The sequence below is a fragment of the Erinaceus europaeus genome, chromosome 11, assembly GCF_950295315.1.
Source record: "Erinaceus europaeus chromosome 11, mEriEur2.1, whole genome shotgun sequence".
Taxonomy (NCBI): Eukaryota; Metazoa; Chordata; class Mammalia; order Eulipotyphla; family Erinaceidae; genus Erinaceus; species Erinaceus europaeus.
Genome location: NC_080172.1, coordinates 75,169,776 through 75,181,373, shown reverse-complemented (window position 1 = coordinate 75,181,373; position 11,598 = coordinate 75,169,776). Strand labels below are relative to the sequence as shown.

The window sequence follows — 11,598 nt, the reverse complement described above, 5'->3', positions numbered from 1 at the left end:
CTTTTTGTTTGTTTGTTTCTCCATCAGACCACTGCGCAGCTCTGGCTACCTGGGAACCTTAGGCATAAGTCTTTTGCATAACCATATGCATTCTCCCTTGCAACCCCATACTCCTATATACAACGTGGCCTACTCCAGATCTCTACCTGGATATAGACATCTTGAACATAACATGTTTAAAACTGAAGTCCTGATCTTTCTCCTTAAACTTAGTCTATATATAGTGTGCCTCATCCCCACTGATTTGTGTTCTCCTTTTTCATGCCCACATCAATAATTATTCTATTTGATTTTCTCATGTATTTTGTTTCCCACAGCCTCCTATCCCCGCATTGTAATATCCAGAAGAGTCGAGATATTGTTTGGTTTTGTTCATGTCTACAAACCAGGCAACTAGAACAATGTCTGGGCACTTAATTTATTTATTGAATGAATTAAAACGGTACTACCCAGCATTTTTACCCAAGCCTTTCAACCAAACTGACAATGATGTGACAGATTGCTAGCAATAAAATACTCCCTAGGCTTAAAAACCTGTCTGTCCTTGACGGTAGGAGCAGCGGGCAGGTAGAAATTTCTTCAGAAATCGAAAGCGCCAGAATAAGGTTTAGGTAAAAACCACAGTGAGAGTGTAAGAGCTTTCGTTCTGGGAAAATCCAGGCCTGAATAAGTTCTAAGTAAATTCTGAATGGCCACTTAACCTTATTGGCATTACGTGAAGAGGTGCTATGTGGAGTAAAAACAAATAAACAAAAATACACATGCATCTTCCTCCTTGTCAAGTCAGTGGGATCAACAGCTGTTCTCCCATTAGGATGGTTCCCTTTCCCTTATTTGGACTTCATTGTCAAAAGGACACCACACCCCGTGTGATGCAGCCTTAACTGAGTAACTCTGCCACATCCCAGGTCTCCAGTCGTCAGGACTGTATTTAATTGAGTGATTTTTTTTTTTTTCTATTTGAATCAGAGTTCTTTGGGTGTGGTCAGGAAAGCCCTGAAGCTGTTTGAAAACAATGCACAGTAGAAGAAGGGTCAGGAAAAAAAATTGCACATTCTGAAAAAAAAAACGTTGAAGACCCTTGGAGGATGAGTGGATTTGGGGGCTGTTATCCCGCTGCTGCAGGAGCCTCCCCGGCCGCCCTGTCACGGAGCGCCGGGCAGAGTGAGCCGGCCCCCAGGGAAGGAGCCCAGAGCTGCCCTTGAATTTCCCAGTAACCCGCCCAGACACATCGGGACTGTCGGGGCAGAGACTCCCGGGGGAGCGTCAGTGCCGCGAGGCCTAGGAGCCCAAAGCCCGCGAGTGAGGCGGCGGCCGTCCGAGGGGTCGAATCCCCGAGCCGCCTCGCTCCTCCAGAAGCGCGCGACCCCGGGACTTCAGCGGCGCCCCCTCCCTCCTCCGCACGCCTCCCCTTTAAGCAGGAGGCGCAGCTGGATTTGCGTCGGCCGAGGCGAGGCGCAACTCCCCTTTACGGTGGAGTCGGCGGCGGCAGCAGCGGCGGCGGCTGTGACAGCGGCGGGCGGCGGGCGGCGGGCGGGCGGGCGAGCGGAGCGGGAGGCCGGGCTTCGGGCCGCGGGCCACAGTCACCGCTGCGGGGCCGCGGCGGGGGCGGAGGAGTGGGCGGGCCCGGCGGGGCCGGAGGCGGGGGAAGGCGGGGAGCCCGGCGGCTGGTTCTCGGGTCCGCCTCTGACTGCGGCGCGGCGGGGCGATGTGTGATTACCATGGCGAGGAGTCTCTGTCCGGGGGCCTGGCTGAGGAAACCCTATTACCTCCAGGTAGGCCGCCCGCGGGCGCCCTCCCTCGCCGCGCGGGACTCGCCCGCCTCCCTCTCCCGCCCCGGGTCGGCACTCGTCCGAACCCCGCTGCCCCCTGCCGTCGGCACCTGGCGGCGCGCCCTCCCCGGCCGCCCGGGCGCCGCAGCCCGCGCCCCTCACGGGCTCGCCGGGCCCCGCGCGCTCGCTCTCGCGCCCCCCCCGCCGGGAGCCCCGGGACGTGACCCGGGGGCGACCCCACGCCCCGAGCGGTGCGGGCTGGGCGGACCGGGCTCGGGACGTGCCGCCCTCAGCTTCCCGCTCCGCTGCTCTTCCCCCCTCCCAGCCCCTCTCCGCGGGGGCCCCTCAGGTTCTCCACTCGGTGGTAGGATAGGTGGTGTGGCATTGCCTCCATGTTTTAGAAAATTGTAGCCATCTGTCACAGGAGTGTCTTCTTCCCCGAACCCTGAGAAGCGGCGGCGTGTGTCTGGTGCTGCACCCCGGGCTCGGTCTTCCCCTGGCGCCCCTGGCTTGCAGGGGAGGGAGGGCTCGGGAGACCCGGCTGGCAAGCTGGATGGGTGTCTGCAGAAGGGAAGGGGCATCCCGTCTGGTGTCGGATACCCCAGCGATGCTCGCGTTATTCTCAGTCATGTCATGTGTGGTGTGCGCGTGTTAATTTTTCATGATTTCCCGTCCCACCCTGTTTCGCTGCCAGCCTGTGTCTTCGAACCCTACCACTGTCTTTACTTACAGTTTTCACCAGGGGGACCTAATAGATGTGGTGAGTAGCCGAGCGCAAATTCATCTTCCCAGTGGAAAAAACAACCACAGATCAAAGCCTCGTGTGGGTCAGCAGTGTTGTCTGCGGTTAGAGGACAGTATTCCATTCCCATTTTACATTAGACGTTTTAAAGGTACTAGTAGGTTATTGGGGGGGGGCGGGTAGGAGTTCATGTTCACCTTGTGCTTTTTCACAGGTGGTTTTAAAAGTTGAGGAGAAACCAAGGTGGGCAAGAAACCATGCTGGGATATTCGACGGGAATTTTTATGTGTAAATCATTATTCTGCAGTTAGTGAGGTTCCGCACTCCGGCAGCACGATTTGACTATGTGGAGGAGTAACACGGAATGACCCGAATGCCTCTGGAAGTTTCACCAATACTAATTTGTGTTTTGAGTAACCATAGGGTAGCCCAGGGCAGGTAGCTCTTTGTAATCTGCCATGTGAGAAAATAAAGGGGGAAGAGTATTTCCAGACTTTGTTCTCCAAAGTGACTTTATTAGGATATTTAAAGTAGCGTTTTGACTGAAATCGTCTAGTTATTTATGTGTAATTATTTAGGTTATGCGGCAAGCTTTATTTTAAACATTCATTTAAATTTCTTTAATTATATTTATTTATTGGCTACAGACAGACAGAAATTGAGAAGGAAGGGGTAGCTAGAAAGGGAGAGAGACATATAGATACCTGCAGCTCTGCTTCACCACTTGCAAAGCTTTCCCCCTGCAGGTGGGGACCAGGGGCTGGAACCTGGGTCCTTGTGCATTGTAACAGGTGCGCTCAACCAGGTGTGCCACCACCGGGCATTTTAAACGTTCATAAAAAAACAACTTTCCATGTTCTTTCTTTATAGATATAATTGTGATAGTTATTGGCACCAGAGCCCAAGAGCTTTCAGATTGGCAGTGTTAAGATTTATTTTACCCATGGTTACAGTTTATCATGATAGGTGTCACGGCGGAACATTCTAATCCCTAACTATGGTTCTTTCCCCCCTAAGCTTCCAGTCCCCACTTGCAGAGGAGAAGCTTCATGAGCAGTGCAGTAGTGTTGCATGTATATATGCATGTATCTTTTTCCCTATCTTCCCCCTTCCATCTCAATTTTGCCCATCTCTATCCACAAAAGAAAGAAGGAGAGGGAGAAAGAGTGGCTATTCAGAGTGATGAATTCATTGTGCAGGCAATGAACCCCAGAAATAACCCTAGTGGCAATAGAAATAAATTAAATAAATATACAGATCTTTATAGACATACATGTATGATATCAGACAAATATAAAGAAATGAAGATAAGGAGGGCCGGGTGGGAGCACAACGGGTTAAGTGCACATGGCGCAAAACGCAAGAACGGGGCACAAAGATTCCATTTAGAGCCCCTGGCGCCCCACCTGCAGGGGAGTCACTTCACAAACTGTGAAGCAGGTCTGCAGGTGTCTGTCTTTCTCTTCCTCTCTCTGTCTTTCCCATCTCTCTCGATTTCTCTCTGTCCTATCCAACAACAACGACAACAATAATAATAACAATAAACAAAAGGGCAAAAATAGCTTCCAGGAGCAGTGGCACTGAGCCCCAGCGATAACCCTGGAGGGGGAAAAGAAACCTGAAGATAAGCAAGCAGACTACTAAGAGTTCAAGTTAGATGCCATAAGATGCTCATTAAACAAAGAATGTGAATGAGCAGTAAAATTTAAGAAAGATCCAAACAGAAGCTTCAGAGCTAAAGAATGCAATGATAAAAACTAAAAAGAAAAAAGAAAAGAAAAAAAAGGAATCTAATAGATGCATCTGACATTAGACTGAAGCAAAGGTGCAGATAAATGAGCTGGGTCAAATAGGACTCATCCAGACAGAACAGAAAAATGACAAAAGATATTTTGAAAAGTGAAGGCATTTTAAAGGATGCCTGGTATAAATTCATGAGGAATAATACTCATATTAAAGGGATCTCAGAAGGAAAAGAGAGAGAGAAGATCAGATAATGCATTGAAAGTTATAATATTAAAAAGCTTCAGTAACCTGTAGAAGGAAACAAATTTCCAAGTACAGGAAGCCCAAAGATTTCCAAGTGAGAATAACCTAAATAAATAAAATGCAGGGAGGAGCCTCCATGAGCAGGTATATGACTTGCAGGTGCAAAGCCATGTGTTTGATTCTTGGAACTGCATGCTGGAGTGGTACTGGGCCCTATCTTTCACTTTCTCTTATAAAAATAAATTAATCTTAAAGAGGAAGTGAATATTCCATTACTACTCCTTTTCCATCATAATGCATCAGGACCTCAAAGTTTCCTTCACCCTCCTCTTTCCCCTTCTTCCCCACAGTCCTTTGCTTATAACTGTAATGTAAACCATTAACCCCAATAAAGTAATTTGAGAAAAAAATTTGTTTTATTGGACTGGGGATACAGCATTATGATTATATAATAAGCCTTTCACACCTGAGTCTCTCAGGACCCAGATTCAGTCTGCAGCACCACCATAAGCCAGAGTGGAGCAGTGTGTACTCTGGCTTAAAATAGCTAACTAAATAAATAAATACTTGGTTTACAAGTGTTGTTATGGGGGGCAGATGGTGGCGCATCTGGTTAAACCATTCACATTACAAGTGTTGCTGTGCTTCTAGACGGGGAAAATAGGTAGCTCAGCTGGTAAGAGAGCCAGTTACATGCCTCCGGCCTCAGAAGTCAGAGGTTTGATTCCTATTTTATCAGGCTTAATATTATCAGTAGTAAGTACTACCTTATCCCAGAATGAGTAGTGCTTAATTAAGTAGTGGTTCTCTCTATCCCCCTCTGTCTCTCAACAAAAAAATCAAATCGTTACATTTCAATTGATGGCAAATATTTATTTTTGATTCTCTGAATGTTCACATCATTAACTATTACCATATTAAAATAAATTCAAATTGATTCATATTTGTGTTTTAGTTGACTATTTCTTCTTCTTTTTAAATTTATTATCCTTATTTATTGGATAGAGACACCCAGAAATCAAGAGGGAAGGGGGTGATAGAGTGGGAGAGAGACAGACACCTGCACCACTGCTTCACCACTTGCAAAGCTTTCCCCCTGCAGATGGGGACAGGAGGCTCAAACCCTGGTCCTTGTGCATTATAATACATGCACTCAACCAGGTGTGCCACCTCCCAGCCCCTTAGTTGACTATTTCTACAGAAAATCAAATCAAATCAAAACTTATAGACTAGAGTATTATATTCTAGGTAAGTAAAATTTAAAACTTAGTAAGCCAAGGAACTAGTATTTTATTTTAAGCCTTAAAAACTTAAAAAAAAACTTTATTTAATTTGATAGGACAGAGAGAAATTGAGAGGGAAAGATGATGGAGAGGAAAAGAGACAGAGAGACATCTATAGCACTGCTTCACCTTTTGTGAAGCTTTCCTCCTGCAGGTGGGGACTGGGGGCATGAACCCAGGTCCTTGTGCATTGTACTGTGTACAATCAGGTCCTAGAACTAGTATTTTAAGCATTGCCTTAGTATTAATTTGTCTTCTCTTCAACTATATTCTCATTGTCCCTCACAATATTGTTTCAATTTAGTCATTTTTCTTTCTCCCAAAGAGTGAGAAATATAGAAGATATATCACAACACTGTTCCATCATCCATGGAGTAGCCTTGGAACCACCCATGGTGTTCCCAAGTGGTACTGTAGCTTGAACTTGAACTTAGTACCAAAGAATGGTAAGGTACACTTTCTCCTGCGTGAGCTATTTTCTGGCTCCCAAGGTTTTGTTTCGGTCTTTGTCTTCAATTTACTCAAGTGTCACATTCTTCTATTCCTAACTACCTAAATGGATTCTGTTCTGCTTTCCACATCCTCTACCACTAGCTGCTTCAGTCTCTCTCTCTCTCTTTTTAAACATTTTATTTATTTATAATGACAGATAGATACCGAGAGCTACCAGAACACTGCACAACATTAACTTATGATGGGACTGGAGACTGAACCTGGGGCTTTGGAGCCTCAAGCATGAAAGTCTTTTGCATAACCTTTATTCTGTCTTTCCAGCCCCTTCAATCTCTAAACTGTGATACTGTGATAAAGTCAAAATATTTTCAAATGAGACTATTATACAGACACAGATTATTCTCAGGCACTGAAGGTTGAGTTGATATACAAAAACACAGTATTCCTTTCTTGCTTATTTGTTTGTTTTGTTGGAGTGTATATTAAAACCATTCCTGCCACCAAAGGCTGTGTCCCTACCCCCAACCCTCTATAGTGAAAGCACATGCCATCTCTATCTCCCCTTCCTCTTTCAATTTCTCTTTCCTGTCAAATAGTAATAGTAGTAGTAGTAGTAGTAGTAGTAGTAGTAGTAGTAGTAGTAGTAGTAGTAGTGATAGTACTTATGTCCTGAGGTGTTTAAGCTTTTGGTCCATACTCCCAGAGAGATAAAGAATAGGGGAGCTGGGAGTCGGGCAATAGCACAGTGGGTTAAGCACACGTGGTGCAAAGAGTAAGGATCCCAGTTTGAGCCCCTGGCTCCCCACCTGCAGGGGGTCACTTCACAGGCAGTGAGGCAGGTCTGCTGGTGTCTTTCTCTCCCCCTCTCTGTCCTCCCCTCCTCTCTCCATTTCTCTCTGTCCTATCCAACAACGATGGCATCAATAATAACAATAATAACTACAACAACTTACAAAAAAATAATAACCAAACTCTCTAAGACTATGAGAACTATGATGCCATCATGGTGACTGGAGGAAGGGGAGTCACAGAACTTTGGTGGTGGTACTGTATGAACTATAGTCCTGTAAGCCATTATTAAGGGTCATTAACTTTAAAAAGGGGGGAAAGTCTAAAACATACATATCTCAGTGGTTCTTAGTGTATTCACAGAAAGTATATTTCTTATCACTTGTGTCAATTTTAAATATCACCCCAAAATAAACTTTATACCTATTTCTTCTTCCAAGTCCTCCCAGCCCTGGGCAACTAATCTGTTTTGTTTGTTCCTATTTAGAGCATTTAATATAAAGGGAATCATATTACACATGTGTTTTTTTTTTTTTTGTGACTGTTCTTTCATGTCATCTAATGTTTTCAAGATATACCTTTCATAGACTGTTTTGATTTTTCATTCTTCCTTAGTACTGAATAATATTCCTCTATTTGGTTATACCACATCAGTTCTTTTCTTCACAACAGAATCTTTTTTCTATTAATATATAAACAAAACTGTTAACATACTAGCTCATAACTGTCTATTTAATCCATATTAAAGCTGAAAAAATATATAAAGTGTGTATCAACTGCATGATGCCACAATTTTCTTGAAGCACTATCATCGTGATATCTGGATTAAAGTAATGGCAATGAAGCTCCTTTATAATTATACAAATTGCTTAATATTTTTCACCTATAACTTGTTGAAGAACTTGTAGGTCTTTTTTTAAAATAATTTTTTATTAGCTATTTAGTAATGATTAACAAGATTGTAAGGGGTATAATTTCATACAGTTCCCAACATCAGAGTTCTGTGTCCCATCCCCTCCACTGGAAGCTTCCCTACTTTTTGTTTTGTTTTGTTTGTTTACCAAAGCACTGCTCAGCTCTGGTTTATGGGGGGTGGGAGAGAACCTGAGATTTTGGAGCCTCAGGCATGAGAATCTCTTTGCATAACTGTTTTGCTATCTACCCCCACCAGGCTTCCCAATTCTTTTTAAGAGGCTTCTTTTATTTATTTATTTATTTTCCCTTTTTGTTGCCCTTGTTGTTTGTTGGTATGCTTTAAAAACCCCTTCTGTTTCATTTGGTTTAATCCCCCCTGCATTCTATTTACATAACACTGTATTCTATTTACATAACCTCTGTTAACAAGCACCACCTTCCCTCCAGGGCATTGGTGGTTTAGTGGTAGAATTCTCACCTGCTCTGCCCCCTCTCCTTGTCATACCCTGATTTTCACCAGTCACTTTTCTCTCCACCCTCTCTGCTTCGCATCCTGTTCCCACCCTACTGGGCTAGTATATTTATAAGGACAAGATTGTTTGCAGTTTTTAGTTTAGTTTAGCTTAGCTTGGTATAGATTGCGCTGCATCCTGCATGAATAAAGAGATACTGCATACAACCCCGCCATGAGTTCCGGGTCGTCTGTTACCCGCCCGTGAAGCCAGCCCGGCAAAAACATTATGGCGCCCAACGTGGGGCCGGACCTGCGCAACTCCCAGATAAGTGAAGACTTTGCCTACCTATGCACTATGGTCTTCTCTTCTACACACGAAGAGGTTGTCTGTTACCCGCCCGTGAAGCCAGCCCGGCAAAAACAACAGTTTTTTTTCATTGTTGTTGTAAGTTCATGTGTTTCAGTCGTTTATATCCACATATGAGTGAAACCATCCAGTAGTTAAGGCCTCCTTTAAGTCTTACATATTTGTTAAAGTGAGAGAGAGGAAGAGAAGAATAAGAACAAACCAGAGCACCACTCTGGCATAGTTGGTACAAAGGTTCAAGCTGGGAAGCTCAGAACTTCAGGCTTGCAAATTCTGTACTTTGTTGGGCTTCAAATTGTATATTTGCCACACTTTATCTCCCACCCCACTCCCCGAGGGGCTTTTTAAAAAATTACTTTATTTGATAGGATAGACAAAAAAATTGAGAGGGGAGAGGGATGGAGGAGAGACAGAGGGTGGGGTTAGGTAGCATAATGGTTATGAAAAGAGAAACTCTGCCTGAGGCTTCAGAGTTTCAGATTCAACATCCCTCCCACCACTATAAGGCAGAGCTGAGCAGTGCTCTGGTAAAAAGAAGAAAACAGTGGAGGAGAGACAGAGAAACACCTGCAGACCTGCTCTGTAACAGTTCGGAAACCTCCTCCATGCCACCAGTTCCCCCCCCCTTCTAGCAGGTGGGACTAGGGGCTTGAACTTGGGTCCTTGAACATAGTAATGTATGTGCCCCACCAGGTATACTATTTCTCGGCGCTTTTTGTACCTGACTAGCTCCTGAAAGATTCCCTCCTTATTTATTTACTTTTTTAATTATTGATTTAATAATGATCAACAAGACTGTAGGATAAAAGGGTACAAAGTCAACTTTTTGGGCAGGGAGTACTTCTTCCAGAAGAGAGGCATAGGTACACTGTTTGCCAGTGTGGTTTCTCTGAGCTCAGTGCTGGAACTATGAATTCACCACTTCTGGTGGCCATTCTCCTCCCCCCCTTTTCTTTCCCCACATTTTATTCTATAGGACAGAGATAAATTGAGAGGGGAGGGTAAAATAGGGAGAGAGGAAGACAGATAAGACACCTGCAGACCTGATTCACCACTTATGAAGCATCCCCATCAGTGTGGGAAGCAGGGGCTCAAATCTGGGTCCTTGCACATAGTACTGTGTGCATTTAACTGGGTGTGCCACCACCTGGCCCCCCAATAGATAACCAATATTTACCTGAGCAAAAACTTCTTATGGCAAGTCACTGTTCTCAGAGCACAATAACTTACATTCCATCCCTTCCAGCTTTGTTTTTCAAAGCCTTGCCTAGGAAATAGTACTTCCTGGATTGGCTAAATGTTGTGACACATTGACCAGAGTGGAATCTTAACTCTGAGTTTAGAAAAATGGTATGTTAACCAGCTTATGCCATTTTTAGGCATTATTTTTCTTCTATACACCATAGTAGGGATACACCTTGAGTCCTTCCGGGTATGAGAACCCAGAATAACACCTGCATGTGTCTGTTTTTAGCAGTGTGTTTTCTACAAATTAGAGTCTACTTTGTTTAGGGTTTACTCATAGTGTAAGTGAGACTGATAACATAACAGCCCTATAATTTCTTGGTTTTAGTTTAGAACACCTTTTTATTTCTCACTGTCATTAAGACCTGGAAGAATGAGAGTTAAGACAATTAAGGGTAATTCACTATACTTAGGTTATACATATTTTCCGTTCTAGTCATTCTGCCTACATGCCCTGTTGCATAAGAAAAAAAACTGGTACAGTTGAATGAAAATTGAAGTCTGAGGTACCTGGGTACTTCTGAATGTTTCTGTTCACTTTAGATTGCAAATGTTTTAAGTTTCTTTTTTTATTTTAGTTTTATGTTTTTATTTTATTTAGTTATTATTTATTATTATTATTATTACTATTGTTATTTTGGATAGAGAAAAGTGAGAGGGGTTTCATCGCCTTTGAAGCTTTGCCCCTGCAGGTGGGGATTAGGAAAGTTAGAAATTTCTTGAGACACCATCTTACAAATGACTGCTATAGCAATTTGTTCACAACAATATGACTGTTATGAATGAATGAATACACGGCATGTTCTAATTAGCATCTTGGCACTTGTTTACCTTCTCTGAGTCCTACTTCTGTGCTTTATATTAATGCTGTTTTTCAATCATGACTACTAGATGACTTGGTTATTTATGACTGAATATTTTGCAGGATTTAGTACTAGATAAGGTTACTGATACGTATAAACTGGTAATAGTTGCAGTGTAGACAAGTATAGTAACAGCTAATATGACACAGCTAGGAGATAGCTTACACAGTAGAGCACACAGTTTACCATATGTGAGGGTACGGGTTTGAACTCCCAGCCACTACATGGGAAAAACCTCACAAAAGGAAAGTTTCACAAGTGGTAGACTGATGGCTGTGTGCCTCTCCCCAGTTCCCCCTCCCATCTCTAATCTTATATCTGGAGAAAAAAGAGAAAGAAAGAGAGAAAGAAAGAAAGAAAGAAAGAGAAAGAAAGAAAAAGTCCTTTGGGAATTGAACAATGTCCTAGTGGAACCCTGGGTGTAGGGGTGATGGTGAAGAGGTAATATGACATTTTTCCCATTTCAATCTCCAGAATTACTTTGAATCTAAGGTTAATTAGAGTTGGTGTTTGTTCCCTGTACCCCAGTGGCTGTAGAAGGAAGACTGTAGAGCTGATGCGGCTCTCATATGCTTTATTAGACTTGTAATTCAGAGCCTAACTTTTGCCTTTGAAATTAAATCCCCAGAACTATTAGTTTTCTGAGACTGTACTATTTACATTATGGAAATTTATGTATCCCATAATGTCTTAAATTTAAGCATAGACTTATAATGTAGTTATTCT

The 11,598-nt window shown here is 43.5% G+C and overlaps 1 protein-coding gene across 1 annotated transcript in view; it reads left to right on the top strand.

Annotated features, from left to right (window-relative positions):
- Positions 1–1,173: 1,173 nt before the first annotated feature.
- DIPK1A (divergent protein kinase domain 1A) overlaps positions 1,174–11,598 on the top strand; it is a 132,393-nt gene continuing 121,968 nt past the window's right edge. The window contains exon 1 of the mRNA XM_060202071.1: positions 1,174–1,775. Within this exon, the coding sequence (XP_060058054.1) occupies positions 1,722–1,775 (54 nt within the window). The 5' untranslated portion in view covers positions 1,174–1,721. The remainder of the gene's footprint in view (positions 1,776–11,598) is intronic.